General features: G+C 44.3%; 1 protein-coding gene across 1 annotated transcript in view; it reads left to right on the top strand.

Moving 5' to 3' along the window:
• Positions 1–22,300, top strand: part of SUMF2 (sulfatase modifying factor 2) — a 236,291-nt gene that overhangs the window by 20,030 nt on the left and 193,961 nt on the right. The window contains exon 3 of the mRNA XM_069614876.1: positions 17,949–18,063. Within this exon, the coding sequence (XP_069470977.1) occupies positions 17,949–18,063 (115 nt within the window). The remainder of the gene's footprint in view (positions 1–17,948; positions 18,064–22,300) is intronic.

The raw sequence follows: 22,300 nt of genomic DNA, 5'->3' as shown, positions 1-22,300 counted from the left end.
ATTAAGGATAGACTCAACCACACGACCAGAAAAACCTTGGGACACTAACTGAGACCGTGCAGTAGCCAAACCACCCTTGAATCAATCTGCCTGGCCCCGAATCACAGCCCCACCTGAAGGGGACAAGGCCACCTCGGAATCAACCAGGGCTCCTGGTACTGAAGTTCAATCAGGGAGGGAAATCAGCTTTGATGAGGCCAGAATGGAGCAACCAACAGCACCGTCGCCCCGTTTTCCCCGATGCGATTAACCTCCCGGGGAAGAACAGGGCGAGGAGGGAATGCATAAAGGAGCCCCTGAGGCCACTCCAGTCAGGGCATCCACCCCCAAGCTCCTTTGGTCTGAAACCGGGAGCAGAAGAGAGGAACCTTTGCAGAGGCCGGAGAGGCAAAGGGATCTAGAACCGGGTGCCCCAACCTGATTGAGCATTCAAGGATCGGCGGACCCCCCTGGCGGTTGATATAGGCCCAAGATGTGGTATTGTCCGTCCAGACCACCACCACTGTCCGGCCTTCCAGAAACATCCTGATGGAAAACCGGGCCCGGAGAACAGCACACCACTCCCTCCAATTGGACGAGCGACAAGCCTCCTCAGGAGCCCACAGCCCCTGGGCCAAGAGGACGCCCAGCGTGGCACCACAAACTCTCCCTCTGGCGTACGTCGTAAGAGTGGTCATAGAGAGTTGGATCAGGGACACCCCTGCCCAGAGATTTGGAATCCGCCACAACCACAGTAAATCTGCCCTCAGAGCATGCAACACCGGGATCAGGGCCTCGTAAGCCTGAGAAGCACGGAGCCAGTGGGTCAGCAGATAATAGACCAGAGGATGCAAATGAAGACGAGCCCAAGGGACCAGGAAAACATGGGGCCATGTGTCCCTGAAACATGAGCAATAGACGAGCCGTGACACTTTGCCATCTGAGAACCTTGCCAAGTACAGACAGCTGGCGCTGGACTCTTTCCTGGGACAGAAAAACCCTGCCCATCCCGGTGCAAATATGAACCCCAATGAATACCAGTTCCTGAGAGGGCTCCAGTTGAGACTTATGGCAGTTCACCAGAAACCCCCAGTCCCGTAATGCCTGGCAAACCAGCAGGAGATGAGCCTGGACCGTCTGCTGCAGGGCCGCCTTGACCAATCAGTTGTCCAGGAAGGGAAAAATCTGAGGGCCCCTCAGGTGGAGATGTGCCTCCCCAGGAGCCACCAGTTTGGTGAACACCCTGGCGGCTGACCGCAATCCAAACTGGAGTACTCTGAACTGAAAATGCTGAGACCCCACAGCAAACCGGAAGAACTTCATCTGGCAGGGTCGGAGAGGCACGCAGTAATATGTATCCTGGAGATCCAGGGATGCCAGCCAGTCCCCCCTGGCAACATAGGGAGAATGCCCTGCAAAGTCTCCATCTTGAACCCTTCCTTCTGGAGAAAGCAGTTCAGAGCCCTGAGGTCCAAAATGAGGAACATTTTCCCAAAGGTTTGGGGACCAGAAACACCCTTGAGTAAAAACCAAGACCAAGCTGTGGAAGAGGATCCGGCATGATGGCCACCTTCTGCAATAATTCGGACAGAGCCGTTGACGTAGCCAATCTTCTGGGCAGAGAGTGGGGAGCAACAGTCTGAACCATGCAACCCTGGACAGTGGTAGACGGGAAATTCACACGATAACCTTTCCGAACAGTGTCCAGAGCCCAACAATCTGAGCACCACCAGTCACATATCGTAAAAAACTGCCAGAGACGTCTGCCCACCGACGCGCCCAAACCGTCAGGCTTTCTGAGCCGGTCCTGGACGAGAAGAGTGTGGATGACCATGGCACCCTCTGGGTCTCCAAAAGGAGCGGGAGGAGGAACCAGCGAACGACTGTCCGGTCCTTGCACCCGCCCCAGAAGAGGACTTCTTGAAAGTTGAGGAAGACTTCTGTCGTCACCTATCAGCGTGTTTGTAAGCACAAAACACTTTATCTTTCAGTAAATCACCACACAGTTTGAAACCGTCAAAAGGAAGCTTAAGGGCAGCCACTGTCTGTGAACCTTCCGTCTTCCAATCTCGCAGATGAACATGCCTCCGGGCCGACACACCAGCACCCTTCCATCAAAAGCCAGATCAGACAAGAGCTCAACCTGCCGTTGCATATCTGCCAGTAGCGGGGCACAGTCAGAGCCCCCTTCCACGGCCTTCCTCAACTTCCTGAAACCGCTTGGCACTGTCTCCGCAGTGTAGGAGCCGTAGACATTCGGCCTGAGGGCCATATGCGCACCAGCATGAACATTTTTCAGGCTGGAATTCACCCTGCGTTCCACCGGGTCTCGGACAGCCGCCTCTTCAGCTGACAGAGGAGTGACCCACCAGACTAGCTAGGATATTATCAACTCCAACAGTGTCTGAGAGCAACTTCTCACTCCCCTTCAACGGATAGTTTGGCCATAAAGCGGGGCATGGCATTCTTCTCCGGATCACGCCACTCTCGAAGGATTTTAGCACGGATGTCGCAGACCAACGGCAACCCCATCCTCTTGGTATCTTTATACTGTATAATCGAGGGGTCCGTCCCATCCTCCTGCACCAAGGGTTACGAAAACCCCATACAGTCCCAAACTTGAGTAAGCACTTCCGCATCAGCCGACGACAAACAGGAAGAGGCTGAGGAGGCCTCCGACACCAGAAGAGGAGGATTTTGAAGATGATAAACGCCGGTGCTTGTGCCCATGACTAAGAAGGAGCATACTTTTTAAGGTCTCCCCTGGAAAAGGAAAAACGCCTCGACTTCTTCCCCTTTCTTTTGTGATGCACAGAGAAAGTGGAAGACGAGGAAGAGGTAAGCCTGAGCTTCTCAGTGCATTTCCCCATGGTGTAACCAGAAGTACAACTGCAACAAAACTGGAACACCCGAAGACACTTCAGAGCACCGTTAACTCTTACTACTAGGCCCAGGAAACCACCATTCGGGGTAAAACAGCATTATTCCCCATGACAATGGGTCCCCTCTGCAGCGCTTTTCAAATCACTTACAAACCAGGCGCATGTCCATGAGGAAGGACATGCACAGCCTTGAATTCGGGGCAAGTACAGGGCTGCAAATACCCCACCGCAGCCCCTTATCTTGGCCCGGGCCTGAACTACCCAGGGCGGCATGCCTCACACGCCGGCCACGATGCCCCACACACGACCAGGAGGGGCTCCACGCTCAACCCGAGCCCAAGCCCCGCAGGGGAACTGGGAGCACGCTGCACCATCAGGAGAACCGAGGCCCGCCACCCAGCCCCTTCAGGGGGCCAGCAAAATGGAGCTCCTCGGTGTCCCGCACCTGGAAAAGAAAACCTGCCGGAGGCAGGAAAAATTTAACTGTGAGTTGAGGGTTAAGGGGAGGAGTTATACAAAAGAAAAGAAATAGAAGAAAGTCCTGTGTCGGAGGCAGGGGCCTCATGAAGTAAGTACTGGGACGAGGAAGAGTGGACGTGGAGGTAAAGAACCTCCCCTCAGTCATAGGTCAATCATCAATGTCTACGATGGTGCTTTAATTTTTTTAAAAAACTTTTTTTGTCTTTTTTAAACGGTAAACAAAATATCAACACTGGCCTGACAAACAGTAAATACATTTTACAGGGAATCAAGTGATTGCATCGTGAGTGGCAAATAAAAAGACTTGCTCTTTCACTATTCCAACCATGCTTGGTACATGACCAACAAAAACTATCAAGCCTATGCCTTTATTTTAGACAGTCTAAAAATAAAAAAGAAAAGACAAACCTCCATCACACCACACACACACACACACACAGTCATACACACTCACAGCAAACACCCACTAATCTAATCTCACCATACCTAAACCCATCACACTATTAAGTCCTAACCTCATTCACATCTCCAAATACTCTCCTTCACGTCTGTTTATGCATCAGGAATTTCTCATAGCTCCTCAATGTTTGCAAATCCCACAGCATACTATCTACCAAAGGTTTCTTTCTTGTTTTCCAAACTCAAAGTATCTGTTTGGTGGCCACTACCAGCGTCTTATCAATCCAAACGCCATGACTTCTTGCCACAGCACACCTTCCTGATTTTGCAAGCAGAATCACAGCACACAGAGATCTAGGAAATGCTGTTCCCAAGATTGTATCCAATCTGTCAAGAACCTCTCTCCAGAAATCAGTCACTCTAGAACGTTTCCACAGCATATGTAACAATGTGCCTCCCCTTTGATCACAGCCAGAGCAAGACTCCTCATTCGTCATACCTAACTTTAAACATCTGCTCCGGGGTCCAATACAAATGAAACAGAATCTTCTGACGAATTAATTTCTTTAATTTCTTTCTGACAACATTGATAGCAAAGTGAAATAGATCTACCTTTAGTTACAGAATCTGAAAATACCTGGCTTTCGGTGATCGAACGTTTAATCATTATCAAACTAGAGGCCTGAGGAAATCCCAGCAGTGGCAATAATTATTTTCTTTGAGAGCTTTAGGTTGCATGCTATAACGTAGTAATACATTGATTAATTCAATAAATCCTTATTTTAATCATAACATAAATTCTTTAGGGTTATAGAACACAGTTGAAATTGTTGACCTTGCTGAAATTCTTTGATAACCACCAAATATTAAGGTTTAATTTTTAAATGTCCAAACTTTTGATGCTATCATTCATGGGGAAAAAACATCAGTGCAAGATTATATCTCCACGTGGAGAGGGTATTCTTGTATTGTGAAGGACACAACTCATGCGAGTAGTGGATATAGAAAGTTAATGTGGCAGCGAGTTCAAATTCGAATTACGGTTAGCTACAGCTTCATAAAAACATAAACGTTTAGATCTGCCTTTGGTGGGCCCAGGTGCTAAAGATGCTGTAATATCCAGAATGGCTGCATTAAGTTGCACACCATCTTCGAGATCCGGATTGTGTACAAATGCTTCCTGTGAGTTATAACATTTTACACCTTGACAGATTCCCCCCAGGCCCCAGGGATTGGTGGTGGCTTGGCTCTGATTCATTGTGCCACTTTACACTGTACCGCTATCCCTTTTGTTCATCATATACCATGTGAGCTTTACCTAATTCATTTAAATATCTCCTCTAATGACACTATGCATATTCTATTGGTTTACCGACTGCCATCTCATTCCTTAACTCATTTTGTTTATGATTTTGCGCAGTTGGTTGCTGAGCTGGCTCTCTCCCATCCTAAAGTGATTTTGATGGGAGATTTTAATATGTGGGTGAATGATCCGGCTGATCCCTATGCTAAAAAGCTAATTGCCACTTTGCCAGACATGACTTTCCCCTTCAAAATCATCTTTCTAACCGCAAGCAGGGTACTGTCCTGGATTTGATTTTCTTCAGAAAATCCTTGAGTATGAGTATAAACCTCTGCCAGTGATCTGGACGGATCACTTTGTCCTCTCGTTTACTATCTCTCTTCCTACTGTTCACCCTAGTTTTTCAATAACTGTCACCCCCCCCCATTGATGCTGGAATAATGTCTGTTCTATCACTTTGACCAACCTACTCGTGAGTAGCACTAATAATTCCACAGTGATGGAGAACTGTGATCCGACTAGTGCTCTTCTTAAAGCTATGAATGCAGCTGACTATTTTGCACCTGTGGTAACTAGTAACATTCGGTAACCCTTTGGCTTTCTCCTGAACTTACAGCACTTAGACATGCTGTCATCTTGAACACAAATGGCGGATTAATTATGATCCTTCGTTTAAAATACTCGCAGTCTGTGCTATATTATCATAGAGCTATAAAGGCAGCAAAATCTTAGTTTTATGCCAAGCGCATTTCATCTCCCTCTTGCTCTTCACATGAATTGTTTCAAGTGGCAAAGGAACTTTCGACCGTGCGTCTTCCCCAAAGGTGAATCCCTCGCGCACGCAAGCACAATATATGTGTATAGGTGCGCTATAAATAAAATGTCATATAAAATATCACATCACAAAGTGATGCCATTAGCCTATTTCTTTCTGATTCTAATTTTGCAGCTGATCCTGTTTTTTCAGTCTTGTGAGAAGGGGGATTTCTTGGGGAACTGTTTCAGTTTGACCCTGTCACCAATGAGGTAGTTCTGACTGCCTGCGAAAAGGTCAAATCGGCTTCTTCTATGGAACGCATGCCTCTTCGGGTCATTCACGCACTGCTTCAGACAGTTAGCCCTCTGCTTACTGCTGCTCTCCAATTCCCTTTTCTACCGGTACCATTCCAGCTAATCTCAAACATGTGCAGGTCACTCTGCATCTAAAGAAGCCTCATTTGGACACAACCTTGGCTTCCAATTATCGGCCTATTTCGCTCCTCCCGTTTCTGATGAAACTCATGGAACCAATAGTTACGCCACAACTATCTAATTATCTGGAATCTCATCTTTTACACCCTTTTCAATCTGGCTTCACGCTTGGCGTGGGTACGGAATCGGTTCTGATCTCGGTTCTTTACGATCTTGCCTTGTTGAAGGACCGCAGAGAGGTCAGGGTTCGACCTTGGCATTCTTCTTCATCGTCTAGAAAATGTGGGCTTCTCTTGGTTCCACTTAAATGGTTTTCATCTTTTCTGGCAGGACGCTCTGAATCGGTGCATCTTTTCCCATTTTGCTCTGACCCTGTGGCTCTCTTGTGGTGTGCCCCAGGGTCTCTGCTTCAACTTCTAGCAGTGCCCATTTTAAAAAATGGGATCCGTTTTTACTCCTATGCGGATGATACCCAATTGCTTTTTCGCCTGAATTCATCTATGTCAAACACCCCCTTAAAACTGAGAAATTGTCTATCGGCAATTGGATGACAAAAAACTGGTTGAGGCTTAATGGAGAAAAGACTGAGATCCTGGCAGTGGTTTCTGACTCTCACAGTTAATTTTGGAGTTTGAATTTCGGGCCAGATTCTTTGGGCCTTTGTCCTAAGGCCAGCGATTCATTGAAACATCTGGGCATTAAACTGCTATCTTGTTTCAGGGAAGCTCAAATATTGGCAGTATGCAGCTCTGGTTTTCTTAAGTTGAAAATCCAGAGTGAAACTTTCCTTTCTTTCCTCTCAAGCTTCTGCCAAAGCTGGTGACTGCATCGATTATGGGCTCATTGGACTATTGCAACAGAATTTATCTGGGGTCAACTACATTTATGGATTGACTGCTTGCCACTGGGAGCTACAAGAATGTCTCATTCTTCTAGTCTTCTTTGCCAGCTTCACTGGCTCCCAGTTAAGAGCCGTATTAATTTCAAGGTACTGTGCATTGTACATCGTGTATTTTGTAACACTGGTGCTGAATATCTGCAATCGAAGCAGACTATAGTTATACCTGCTAGACAGCTGCGGTCTACCCCAGGTTCCTTAAGCCCCGTTATTTTTCTGTTCTTGCACCTTTTTTGTGGAATGCCATCCCTCCTCAGCTTTGGGACATTGCCGCCCTTTTTGAGTTTTGGCAAGGCCCTTAAAACCCACCTATTTTAAGCCTCATGTTTTTTTGCTGTGATGCTCTGTTGGTACTGCTTCTCCGTTTTTTAACTCCCCCAGTGCCTAGATACCTTCGGGCCTTTTGTTTGTGCTCTATAAATACTAATAATAATGAGTTGGCAGAACTCTGTGGAATACTCCTTACTAGTTGTATTGCCATCTGGAAGTCCCATTTACACCAGCTTCTCCTCGGTCCGGCTGGAAATGGTATAACGAGAGCGTGTTAGTGATAGATTTTCAGATCGACTTGCACAATGAGTGGAGTTGGGGGAAGTCAAAGTACACCTGTTTAACTGATCAAGTACTCTGACTCAGATTAACTCTAACAAGGCCATCATGTACTTAGTGAGTTCGTTCTGGGGTAAAAGCACAGGAGGGGTCTGGAGTAATTACGCTTAAATAAATTTGACAAAATGATTAGATAATGGGTCCAATGATTGTATATGTAAACGGGGTTAAGAGAGGAAATGTGGATACTGCACAGTCTTCAGAGGCTGCAAACATTCATTGACTGCTCCAACAGATGCAAATATGTTGTACTAATATGACTCTTGAATATGGTTCCTATAGCATCTTCTGTAATAACATATCCATATCAAACACAGTTGGAGTGATTGGTTAGTCGCTTGCTTCCAGCAAATAATAATGAATTTATAGCTTCAGCAACTTACTAGTATGCCGAATAACAATATTTGTTGTGGGTTAGGCGCAATTCTATGAGCAATGGATATGTGGATTTGTATATTAAAAATGTGAGCAGATCATGGATTGGTCAGAACAGTTTTATGGTATGCTATTTGGCCATCTGAAACAAATACGCCTACCAACTTTACTCGTTTGGGAGCAGTGCTCAAAATTTGCTGACGCCACTAGTCAATAGCAATAGTTGATTCTTGGCAAGAAAGAAATGGTATGCTGCGTACATGTAGAGAATTCAAGGGACACGTGACTTTTTATGACTGGCTAGTAGCTTGCAACAATGTGTACTCACTGATTGTATTTGTATTTTATTGTATTTACATGACGCTTGATGCCAAAGCGCTGTATAATTGGGTATCAAACATTTTACATACTTTAACCTAGAAAATCATAGAGCATTTATGTATGTTGAATGTCAATTTATAAACCAGTTAATTGGGGTATTTGTAATATAGACCTTCTTAGCTCTGAAGATGCTCCAAGTGAGAGAGCGTGTAGGCAACAAGGGCAAGTTACGAAGTTCCAAATGTTCTAAAAATAGATTCTGATAAAAATGTTTCAAAACTACTTTTATTTGAGGACTATTTTAATTGATACCATTTATTTAAACACCTCTGAATGTATTCTATACTCCTATGATGGTGCCAATTTAATCTACAGAATCTTTTTAAAAATGCAGCCATTGTTGTTTTCCTAAAACAGAGCATCAGATTTGCAGACTTTCCCAACTTGTAGAACACATCAAGTGCAGAAAAATCTGCCTAAAACAGGGGTCTGCAACCTGTGTCTTTCCAGATAGTTTAGACCACAACTAACATTACTCCACGCCATTGACTGCTGGCCATGGTGGTTGGGAGCTTTAGTTCTAATCAACCACAAAGCCAAAGGTTGCCAAACCCTGGCTTAAGAGGAACTGATGCCCAAACATTGCCATTGGCTAGTGATGATTGACTCTTGGTGAGTAAGAAATGTTGTGCTGTGTGTATGAGATGTACTCTATCTTCTACCCAAGTTAGAAGTTTTTATTATTGTGCTCAACTGTGAAAGGGGGCTACACCTCCGAGAAGTGCTTTTTTGAGAAAGGTTTCCTGGCTTCTGCAGACATAACAGTGGCATGAAGGGTGTGTGATGTCTGAGTGAGTCTCAACAAGGTCTTACAAGGGTTTAAGATTGCTGATTTACAGTACCGTGATAGTCACAGGAATTGTGACTAAATAAATGCAAATGTTTCACTGAACTGGCCTGTCTTCGCCCTAGCTAGACATTTGAAGCCAGGCTATTGAAGATGAGTATGCCATAGACTATGTCCATTGGTTTACGGCCTTCTCGAGTCTACAGGAGCCATTGTAATAACTGGCTTCAACAGCCACCACAGATTAGCTATTTACCTCCTGTAATAAAAGCGAGAGCCCCACACATGCCATGCTTTTTAGTGCAGCCCTTGTATTCAACCTGCCAACGAACATACTAAGGAACGTGAATCTTGTGCCGGAGGCTTCCATCTCTCAGATGGACCTTTAGCTGAGCCTAAAGTTTATGCCTCCCATAACCCTTAGTACTCTGCTCATGGCAATGACTGGAGTCTTCAAAGTGCCCCCTCCCCTTATTTGCCAATTTCTAGATTCTTGCTACACACCGTGCACAATGTATTTATTTGAGATATTTAGAGAGAGATCAGCAGTGGCAAAGTGAGAATGGGAAATGGCAGCAGTCCGCATAGGCATAGCGGAGGGAGTGTATGGAGGAGACCAAGCTATTTCCCTTTTGGGGCCTTTTCATGGTTTGTTACGACTACTAATGTTTTGCCTTGCCTAGTCATTTCTTGTTGGTTTATGTTATCCCTAACTATATGTGACTTGATTGTTGGTGCCCCTCGCTAACCTGCTGAACATTCTACTTTCTACCTTCTACTAGAATGCTCCCAGGTGCCTCACTGGGATTCTGCCCACTGGGATTTGCTCCCATGTGTGCCACTGTGATTTGGCTCCTGTGTGTCTCACTGTAATCTTGCCTCTCTGAGGTTTTGCTCACTGCTTTCCCACTGGAATTTCATCCCATGGTGTCTGGTATAATTAATGCCTTACCATGTACTGTTCTCCGATGCCCAATGTAATTCACGTGACGGGCTTCTAGATATCTCACCTTGATCACAAAGCAGGCGGAATTGTTCATAGGGAGCCCAACATGACTCTGCCTTCTCTGTAATCCCTACTCAGAGCTTCCCTCTTGAGTATAATGAATCGAACTGTCAACCAGATTGTGCTTTTGGTGGGTCTTGAAACACTCCGCATTTGGTTCGGATTATTTGACGCAAACTCCCTCAACACGATAGCCATAACGCCAGTGAAACAAAATCACGAAAAAGTTGCAGACACTGCTGCTGGTGCAGGAGAGTTACATGCCATAGACTAACAGTTTTATCAAAGAATGCCATTTTATGGAGTAGTCCACACATTTCTGAGAAGATTAAACCTTTTGTGTAAACTGCTGATGGTTACTAGTGTGAGAGGAGTAGCTGCTATATGCTGAGCAGAATTTGCATGGAGAGAACGAGAAGTCAGACAAAGTATTAAAGAACTGACCAGACCGCCCTAACAGTCTTACACCTATGCCACAAAGCCAAAGAAAGTCTTCCAAGTTAGAATGCGCCAAGATTGTTCCTTTTATCAATCCCTAGAGATTTTTATTTTAGTTTTTCACAGTTCATTCCTTTACTGCTGTGTTAGAGACTGCACCTGTGATGCTGCTGTCCTAATTCGTTCTGCATTTTCCAAACTTCACTCACACACAGCTTTTGATCCTACTTAATTTTAGAGCTGCACTGTCGCCTCAAAGGCTGTACAGCAGATAGGGAAAGGAGGTTGAGATGCACAGAATCGGAAGAAAAAAAGGTTCAACCTATACAAAAAGGTTGTAAATGCATGCCACCAAAGGTTCGAACACCAAAAGTGTCCCACTCAACACCCCGCTCCCTACACTGTACAGTTTAGTGAGCAGGGTGTTGCAGGGGACACCCCCTACTGCACTCCTGAGAAAAAAATAAAAATAAACAGGGGCTGCAGGGGTGTCCCCCGCATCACCCCCTCACTATGCTACACAGTATAGTGAGCGGGGGCCGCGGGGGGAAACCCCTGCAGCTGGCGGAAAACAAATACAAATAAAATAAGGACCCTGCGGCGCCGGTTCCCGATCATGGAAGTGAAAGGGAACTGGCGCCGCTGGGACACAGAGCGTTTTAAAAGGTAAGTAGGGTGGCGGTGTGTTGGGGGCGTGGGTGTGTTGGGGGTTTTGTAGGGTTTTTCAAAATTATGTTTGCATGGGAAATGTACGAACCTTTTGTGGTGCGTACATTTCTCATGCAGACATTTCCATCGCTGACTTTTCCGCGAATGAAAATCACATAGATCCGAGATGCACACTGCTTGGGGAAAGTATTTGGAAAGTGAAGTGCACAGTTTATAATGGCTACTTCACCAGGCCATGCCAGATGGTAATGGTCCGTCAGCCTAAAGCATTACCGAGAGTGGCAGGCCTTTGCCAGACTGATGTGGCCCGCTGATGCAGCTATTCTTTCCATTAGCACCTGCTAATAGCAAAACGTTAGTCATAACTTTATTCGAATTGAACATTACAATTCATGAAAGCACATAATGTACATAATGTATCTTTGACGTATTAATAAAAAGGAAGAAGGCATAAATCCGCAATCCCATATACCTTATAGTCATTATGTCAGAGCATCTAATGTAATATATTTAAGGGGAGTAGCCTTTCTCAAACATATATTCAGCTGTGTTGACACCCAGAGTTCTTTGCATAAAAAGAAATTGTTAAAATTCAATTAACACTTCCTTATGTTAATATGTTTCAATATAGGAATCGGGTATTGCATATGCATATTTTGGGCAAAGTAAGATGAAATGAAGGGTTGTCTCCGCTTTATTTGGACAGAAAGAACACCAGCCATTTAATGCTCGTGCTTGATTATTCCATAATGTAAACCCTGAATGTAATGACAATAGGTTAAATCGAAACCTAGTAACAACCCAACGTTCATGGAGATACATTGAGGTGTTGGGTATTCCTGTAATCCTGAAGATGCCATAGATTGGGATTCTAAAATATTTTCCTCAACACACCTTGAGTGGAATTGCCCCTTCTAGCTATACCTCGCCTCAAAATTATTTGTTTCATTTGTACTTTGGTCAAAACAAAGGTTAAGGACCACAAGTCGTGCATATTCATAGCTATTAGGCATTGTAAAAGGTGCACCACAGGCTTTTTATTTCCACCCTCTTGAAACATAATATGGTCTAATATAATGTTAGATAACACAGCCTTGATATTTGACAAAGTGAATAGCCATCGTTTAAGAGGTGCGCTCTCCCAAGTCTGAGACATTGGACAAATACCAAGTTCAATATATAATTTATAACCAGGGGAGCATCCAGATGGACCTAATGCCTTATGGCAGCATTGTTGTTCTATTGTTTGGATCTTTTACGATTCCTCAAAGCCCCACACCTCAGCACCAAATGTCCCAGTTGCTCTAACATGAGCTGTGTGAATACCCATATTAATCAGCACTGACTGTCGTCTGTAAACGGAGCCAAATGTATGAATGACCTCAATGCTCATCTTCCTGTCTGTATTGGGGAGATGTTCAAAACTCCTCCCAGTTTTCGCATACATAACACCTAAATAAGAAAAGGAGTCTTTTTCTGCGATGCTTTAATCGGGTCCGACAGATTAGGTTCAATTCCTATTCTGACTTTTTTGGTTCAGTAAAAAACGAACTACCATCAATTTGGGCATGTTGAGTTTTAAATCTAAAGTATCTATGCAATTCACATACCTATTGAAATGAGCAAGGTGTCCTGGCGATGAGGGCTACATCATCCGCACACGCCAGGACCGGAATACTTCTAGTCTAATTGTGGAACATCCTCTTGCCCATCTAACAATACAGTTTCTATGTTATTGGTGTGTAGGGAGAACAGCTGGGGTGCTAAAAGACACCCATGTTGTACACCTCTTTCGCCCCCAAACTGAGGTGTACATTATCTGGATCGCCCTACTCTAACAACTGCCATATCGTGCCTGTGAATGACTATATTTTCTGGTATGCCCAATTCAGGAAGCCCCTTCCACAGCATAGACCTCTTCACATTATCAAAGACTATGGAGAGGTCCATGAAAGCGACATAAATAGGCTTGGCCTTAATGTGAACAGAATTGGCAAGAATCAGGTATAAATTCAGCACCTGATTCACAGTGCCAAGACCTTCGCAAAAGCCCAATTGTGAATCAGTTAAAACGTTGTGTGTCTTTCAAACGACTCCCTTACATAGTGCAATAGGGTATGTGAAAAATCTTTAAACTACTACCACTTAAACAAGATATTGGTCGATATGAGGATGGGAGAGTGGAATTGCCTTTTTTTTTATATATTGGACATAATAACGTGTCCTTTCCATGTATTTGAGACAACATTAAATTCTAACATATTAAAAAAAAGATAACAGACCAACAACAAGGTACCTCTTTAGAAAGCGCTGATGGTACTCTATCAGAACCAACTCCACGGGACACTCTTTCCAAGAGTAGCCCAGGTGTCAGGACATGGAAGGGAGGCAAGAAGAGAAGTGTGCAGGTTTAGCACGGGGAGAATGGCATAGGTGGCGGCGGCTGCAGCAGCTCTGTAGAGAGGCGAACACAAGCGAGGTGAGGGAAAAACGGCAGATTGGAGATGTGGCAAGCAGCTGAGCGGGCTTGGCATACAGGCTTTATTCGGACCAATAATGGCCAGATCCAAGCCATCTTATTGGCTCAGCCACCTTTCATGGGTGCTGACAATTGATGTTTGATTCCATACATTTTGCCCTTTTTACCCACTGTTTTAGAAGGAATATTGCGTGTGTGTGTTTTTTTTCACCAAAAATTGCTTGTAATTGCTATTTAATTTCATTGCAATGTATATGTTAAATGGGTTATAGTTTACCAAATTCGGCAGCACCTTCTTCCATTTCATTTGCCAGGTCCTCATGAGCTCAGATAGTGTACCCTGCAAGGTAATGTGACCTCTCATGTTTTGTACATGAGCACGGCCCTTACCTGAAAACCAGTTTCCTGGACCAGTTTAGGGTACTATAAACAAGGGTTGTAAGATGTAGCGACTATTAAGCAGCATTGACAGATGTGTTGATGTGGGAATAGTCATGCTTTTTCTATTTTTACAAAAAGAAACAGGTTGTCAAATCTTAATGCGTGGTGGTAAATCTTTCCAAAAACGGGAGAGGACGGAAGGGCATGGCCTAAACAGGAAATATATCTTAATTGTGATTAGCAAGTAGTAGATAATATGCGTTTGAAAAAATGATGATTTAGAATGTAGCAGTTTAGTAGGAGAGTATTGGCATTGTATTGCACAAGAAACAATAGTCTATTATAATACAGCACCCTGTTTGTTAAACACAGTGTTCAGTGCAGTCTATTAGAAAAACATGCAGCCAGTGCAATTGTTTTAAATTTGCATAATGTCGTCATGTTTTCATAGTTTTAGCAATAGGGGAACAGTCCCTTTCTGCGTGCGCCGCAGTTTCAGCTTCCTGATGGAGGTATTGGATAGTCTCAAGTAAGCACCATTACAACAATCTATTTGAGAAGCTATTTACCCATTAGCTACTCTTGCCTGGTTATTAAGGGAGAAGTAGTGTAAAAAGTATCTTATTCTGGCACATGTAGAAGCACCAGCTGAACACAGCATTGACTTGTGGACCCAGACCTCTGTCACCAGTGGACTTGGTTGTGGTCATAGTTCTGTCAACCAATACCCGAAAGCCACCTAGTGTGATGACTTTCAAGTTGCTACATTTGTTTACAGTCTAAGGTCTATTTGGTCCTAGTCGGCATTAGTCGGCATGTATTAGATCTATGTGCCAACTCAATCTGTTCCCATCCAGACACGTAACGATCTACAGTTGATCGGTATACATGTAATATTACATGCCAAAAGATACAAAATTTTGCTAAATGGAACACACAAAAATTAAACAGCAGCCAAAATACTGACCCCTCTGGGGCGCCAAATGTGAGGGATCTGGGGCTGGATTCACATAATGGCTCACACACCGATTATATCAAATCAGAACAGGTTTGATCCAGCCATTGATTCCAGGTTAATCAGGCTGGTGAGAAGGGGTGATGGTCAAGGGTCTCAAAGGCTGCCGATATGCTTGATTTTAATTTTATAAAGTGTGCAAATACCCAAGGGCCCCTTGTTGCTGAAGAAAAGTTAGGTCAAACTGTTACAGCCCGAGAGAATGCGGCACCCTAACCTGTCCTAGTAAATGTCCTAGTTTGTAAATGTTTCTGAAAACTCAGATGATGCTTGGTCCTTTTCAAGGCTAATGGTAAAGCATTCTAGGAGCAGGGGGCCTTCACATAAAAAGCAATCTCTTCCATTTTCTTCCTGTGAAAACTAGGGATAAGCATGAGGAGGGCAGCAGTAGATGGAAGGTTGCAGTTAAGTACATTATGTTTCAAATTATTTTGCACAACCAAAGCAATCGCCATGTAAAAATCGTAGAACACAAAACCTTGAAGATTTTATGTTTCTGCCCCTAGGGCCATTGCAGCACTCCCAGTTACTGGTGAAATATGATCCCTGCGAACTCGCAGAAAGTAGTCTTGCAGCAGCATTTTGTACCTAGAGCTGCTGATTAATTGTATGCAGGCAGCCCCAGAAGAAGTGAGTGTCTATAAACGAGTGTGGTAGATCTCAGCAGAAACCAATGCCACCCAACCGGCCGCAGGTAGAAAAGGTTAAAGAACCCTCAGATGAAAGACGTAAATGCTTACCACAAAATGTAACTGGGGTATGATGGACAAACCATTGTCCATAAGGAACCCAATATTTCTAACAGCCAAGGGTTTGGGGCACTTGCCCTTAGTAGCTACCTAAAAGGCTTGGCTCCAGGATTTGCGCTTGCACTCCCATTAAATAAAAACTCAGTCTTATCTGAGTTAAGCTTAAAAAAAGTGATTAGTCATCCGTTGCTCCACCGCAGTGAGGCACCTTCGTAGTAAACAGGCTAATGTTTGCTTTTTTTCCTGCAGCCACATCAAGATGTGTGTGTCATCTGCATAAGAATAGCAAAGAAACCCATGTGCCCAAATCCACTTGATCAGTATCAGATGCACGGACAAGTCCAGTAGTAGTAGTAGTTGTAGTAGTAGTAGTACTACTGCTACCCTGCCTGCATCAACCACCCTCCGTAGATCATTGCTCCTTGGATCATTTAGAACTGACAGAAGAAGGCGACACCAACCGACTGATCGTCAATAAAGTTAGTAGATTAAATTGTTTTCTTGTACCTGTTAAGTTACTATTTTGTTCCATCAACCTGGCTTGAATGGGAGAAAGTAGAAGGGGTGCATATTGCCTGACAGGGTCCAAATCGGGCAACTTTAAAATAGGCTTCACAATGGACTGTTTAAACCTGGCAGGATCTGATTCTAACAAGAAACAACTATTAATTTTGTTAACCCTGGGTCCAGAATGGGAACCTGATCGTGCACAATCCTTACAGAGCAAGGAACCAATGGCGGCCGAGACTTTATTCCTGTAACAAAGTTAGTAACCTCCCAAATTGACCGGCACACATTCTGATGAAGTATGCATTGCATACAGCTGGATATCTTGATCTAATATTGGTAGACTGTTGACTTTAATTTGAATGGCATCCTGCATATTTAAAATGTTGCTGGTGAAGAAAGCAGCCATCATATCGTAGCGTTCAAAAGTATAAGGTGTATGGAAGTTGCGACACAAACCTATAATTAACGTGATTTAAAAACGTTTGTTACATATGAAAGACTGCTTTCACAGTGAGAAACCTTAGTAACTTTAATAGCTGCAGGTAATATGTGATGTTGGAATCTAGTGTCTGTTACAAAGGAAGTCTATGACCAGAATGAAGCCAAATATTTCAGTAGGTATCTAGAAAGTAGATATATTACTATAACGTTCATTCGGAAATCATTGCTTTTTGATCAGTGCCCCTTCACATGAAGATGCATCTAGTGGCTTCCTTTAAAAAATGAATGTGTTTGCAATCCTCCTAGTTTGATGTAGTCTTCTATTAGAATTTTAAGAATTTGTTCATGTTGGTGGTTTTTAATTACTAGCAGATCAAAGTAATTTTAAGAGATTTGAAAGCTGGGAGTCACCGTATATAGATGACTGATACAAGATACATTCTGGGATGCTTCGCTGGAAAAATCCTTATCTTGATATAGAGGAAATGTGAAAAAGTTTTAACTAATTTGGAGGGATGACTAATGTGCTTGATTCATTCATTGATTTCCTTTTTTGTACTTACATTTTAAGTGGTTTGCTCTTCTATTCTCCGCTCTGTTATTAATGTTATTTGTGATTTTATATTTTATATTTTCTCTTGCTGTATTGCCATTTCTCCTAAACTGTTACATGCCATTAACTTTAAAGATAGGAGTAACATTGCTGTATTCAGAAAGCAGCAAATATGTATACAACCTGGCACTGTTTTTAATACATAGACCTTTGTAAATATAGGCATATCACAGCCAAAACTAGATACAGGCATCTGGAATTTCAGAAGTAATTGGAATCCACCCATCGTATGCCAATATGAATTATAAATAATTCTCTGGAGCTTGAGGGTTCGTTTTCTGGAGTCTTTCACTACTGCTGTGTTTGCCCTAACTTATGTTCTCTATATAAATTCTCATATGTATTGTTTTTTCTTTCCAATAGAGAATTTGTTAGGGCAAAGAAGTATAAAACTGAAGCTGAAGTTTTTGGGTGGAGTTTCGTCTTTGAGGATTTTGTAACAGAGGACCTGAAAAAGAAAGTAACCCAGAAACTCCAGGTGAATGCACTAATTATGCCTCCATTGTGAAGCAGTTATTGTGACTGTGTTTCGAGTGGGGACGGGGGACGGTTGTTAGAAGTGCTAAAATATAGGGTGTAAATTGGGTGTCACGCAGAGTGGTCCCTGAGTCACAGGTGGTTGGATGCCCTATGCCCTCTTAGTGACTGGTTATTTGGCTTGTGTCAGTAGTTGCAGAATTACATTCTCATCCTGCAGCCTTATGGTCACAGATTGTATTGTATATGTGCATGTTATTAATTTAAGAGAGCAGCAAAGGAATTTCACAGCTGTTGCCCCTGTGCCATCACTTTCTGGACAGCAAAAGTAATTGTGCAAGACAGCACATTCATGTTAATTACATTTTTACTTGGATAACTCCTTCACCAAGTTGATCAGCATGCACGTCCTGCATTCACATCATGATGCCATTGGATGCATGTTCTAGGTCTCTGATGCCTTCAGTATGAGAGATTCAAACAGGGGCCTTTGGTACGCCCCTTCATTTATAGAGGAAGGTCTAAGTACCTACCTTGGATGCTGGCACCAACCCCACTCCATCCCACCTCAAGTGGAATCAGATACTGGGGTCACCTGCAGCAACCCTACATGATTCACACGGATATACACAAGCCGGAGCCCAGGGCACAGTGAACATTGGCATCTCATTTGTCAGAGGTGGTTGCAGATGGATGCCTCACTCGCCACCAGCAATCTTCAGTGGTCCTACCTCATTCTATTTAGGCACTCTGCATTCACAACAATTGGATGTTCATCTATGGTATCAAGTAAGGAATTCATAGACTACTCCAGCTTCATTCTTCTTGTACGTGAAGTCACTTGGAAAATCTGAGTGAAAAACATTAATGAGTAGTAAGTGAGTGCTCACATTTGTATGGCACATAAAAAAGAAAGGGCCTACATAAGTGGTCTTCATGAGTGGTTTCTGGGAAAGCATCACAGGCAGTTAATAATTCTTTGCCATCTGCGCTTTTTGTTGCTCATTCCTTCCCAGAAAGGGTTACTGTTGTTAATTTCTAACATTAACAGTTGTTTTGTATGCATACTGTCGCAAAGGTCACTCATAAGAAATGGAACCAAGAACCAAAGTACTCTGCTTTGGGGAAAATGTAATCCAGACCCAGCTTTCCTATTAGGAGTTCTTCAACCCTTACCTTCACTGTCTTTTGAAATACCATCAATAATTTTGGGAAATTGCAGGAGCCTACAGGCAAGCCTGCCTGTTAACTCTGAAAACCTATTAAATTGAACCAAAACTTGTGAACAAGGGGGGCGTGGCTTGGCGGCCATGCGATAAAGAGGCAGCACCTCAGAGCTCCTGCATGATCTGACAAGCCGATACATCATACTGGCTGAATGAGCGACGGCAACTTGAAGAAACGCAAAGGAAGGGTGCCTAAAGGTCTGGAGCTCAGTTTGCAAGAATCCTAGGCAAAAACAGAGCGGAGTGGACGACGAGTGGCAGTCCTGCAGGAGAGTAGTGTGAGTCTGTTGCTAATTTCCATTGTGTTCTGAGTTGGGGGATGACCCTACATAATCCCCATCCACCCGCGGAGCGGACGCCGAGTGGACGACGAGTGGCAGTCCTGCAGTCATGTCTGTCAGGGCTACCAGGTCTAATAGGGAAATGAGAGACACTGAGCTAAGCGACTCCTCCAGAGAAGAAGAGGAAGGTTGGCGCTTCAGAAGCGCGAAAACATGTCAGAAACTGGATCAAAAACACCGCCAAATTGCCTCCGTAGCTACTCCACACAGGTCTAATAAGGGCACTAGTGTGGAGCCTCGGAGTGCGAAAGAACCCCTTGAACTAGTCCAAACGGAAACTTATATTCAGACGATGTGTGAAGAACCAAGATCAGCAGTCAAAATCATCAAAGACAGAAACCGCCGGCCGTCAGTTTCAACGGAAGACTCTAGCAAAGAGAGTCCATCATACAATCTACACAATTTACGTCAAACCTCACCTGCCAGGGTGTCCTCCTCGGCGAGTCTCCAGGGACTGGACCCGGCCTCGGCCGCGGCCCCTCCCTGCCTGGAACGTGTCCTGACGCCTCCACTTGCCTGCCCGGCAGCTGCGGATCCAGCGGCAGCGCCGGTCCCCACGGCAGCGGCTGTCGAAGGAGGGCCGCGGTCCGTGGGAGAAGGTGAGGAGTGGGGGGGCGGGGCGGCAAAAGGAGGCCGTCGAGGACGCGAAATCCGGGCCTGGTGTAGAGTCGGCGGACTCCGCTCATTTCTCCCCCCTCGGGGCGCCTGCGTCTGCAGACGCTCCCGGCCCCACATCGGCCGCTCTCGGAGGAGGGCCTCCGTTCGTGGTTGTAGCCGAGGGGAGGAGGAGGAACAAGGAGAGCAAGGAGAATGCGAGGACGGGCATTGGAGAGGCGGCGAGGGAGGAGGCCGCGGGCACCCCCCTGGTGAGAGTGGGGAGCTCCAACAGGACCCTGTCTCGCTTCAGCCTCTGCCGCCTGCCCTGCTAGTGCAGGTACAGGTAGTGGCGCTTGTCCATACAGACGCGGAGAACAACGCAGAAGCTAGAGCAGCTCTAGAACAAAATGATATAAATGAAACAATTGAACAGACGGGAAACACTGTAAATATGAAGAAAAGACAGAGAACAAGGTCCGTGATCATCAAGGAATACAAGAGCCGCAAAACCCTGAATGGTAAGAAGGGTTACAGAGCAAATAAAATTATGCAGAAGCCCAAATTAATAGAAGACCCACCCCAAACAACGCCGGTGAAAACCAGGCAAGGAGAGGGGAGGGAGGGTCACTCAAAAACTCCATAAAAGACTATTTTCTGGCAAATGGAAGACAAAGAGCAGTAAATGGGCTACACCACATGGAACTTTCAGACCATGAAATTTTGGAAGCACTAAACGAATGTTTACCTGTCGCCAAATTGCAAAGATTGGAGTTTTATGACAGTGAAAAACCGACCTTTAGCAAAGGCACAGTGTCAGAAGAGAGTAACGAGACATTAACTAAACCAAATGAAGAAGAGAGGGTGGAGAGGGAGACGCCGAATTTGATTTCGCCCCCAAGGAGCTCACAGAAACTGTTAGAACATCAGCTAAACTTGTCGCTGCCAAAAGAACGTAGCAAGAGTGAAGATAAGACAAACTCTGGCAAAAAGCCTGTAATGGTGAAGATGGCAGTAGACAATCAAAGTGAAAATAACCAACAGGAAAAGACTCATACAATAGACGAAATTGACGTCCGCAGTGGACCAACAATAGAAATACTCGAGGGACCCCCCCAACCAATCAAAAAAAGAAGAAACCGCTGACAGAGCGCATAGAACACCAAAAAAAACATCTCAACGGGAAGAACCAAACCAAATGGAGCGGCCAAGGTCGATACGACGGGCGAGTATGTCTATGGAGAAGGCATCCCCAAAAGATATAAATGATCCAAACCAAGATACAGCCCCGAGACCTCGACATTACCTAAACCAGAACACGGGGGGCAACGACAGTTCCAGTCACTGCACAGACAATAACAGAAATCGAAGAGTCCCATTAGAAACATCAAGGCAGTTGCGAAGCCTATGGGCAAACAAAACAACAACATCAACTGACTCAGCAACAAGGAGAGGTTCTACACAGCAACAACCGATAATCCTGACGGACCCTCCAAACAACAAAAAAAAATGGATATATTTTCTATTATGTCATCTGTAAACATAGCGTTATCACCCTTCATGAAGCTATATGAAACCATCGCAGATTCATTGAAAGACCATACAAGCATCCAAGTGATGATATACAGCAAAGTCATCTTCTTAGAAGCCTAAGTTATGGATTTAGAAGCAAGGAAAACAAATAGTTTGAAAGTAAACGAGGATGCATCCGTCCCATGCCAAAAAGAGAACCACCTAGATAAAGATCAAAGAGTGGTGGGAAAATCAATCGGGACCCAAACCATCGCAACTATCGATCTAACATCAACCAAATCAGTAATCGATGTACCAAACAAGAGGACGACGACGAAACCAGCTCTGGGCCAAACAATCGCACACTTGAAACCAAAAATACCTGCACCCAGATCAAATAAAACCAGAAATCAAACTGTAGAAGGAATCCTTCAATTCTTCACACGCCCAGTAATTCAAAATGAACCAACACAAAGGGAAGACAACAAAGTAAATCTACAACAAACACAGAACCAAACAATGTCGAACAAAAGAGACATCAGCTTATCACCGACAACAATTGACC

The sequence above is a fragment of the Ambystoma mexicanum genome, chromosome 9 (genome assembly GCF_040938575.1).
Source record: "Ambystoma mexicanum isolate Mex_15411 chromosome 9, UKY_AmexF1_1, whole genome shotgun sequence".
Taxonomy (NCBI): domain Eukaryota; kingdom Metazoa; phylum Chordata; class Amphibia; order Caudata; family Ambystomatidae; genus Ambystoma; species Ambystoma mexicanum.
The sequence above is the reverse complement of the archived record's forward strand: the minus strand, read 5'-3'. Positions and strand labels throughout refer to the sequence as shown.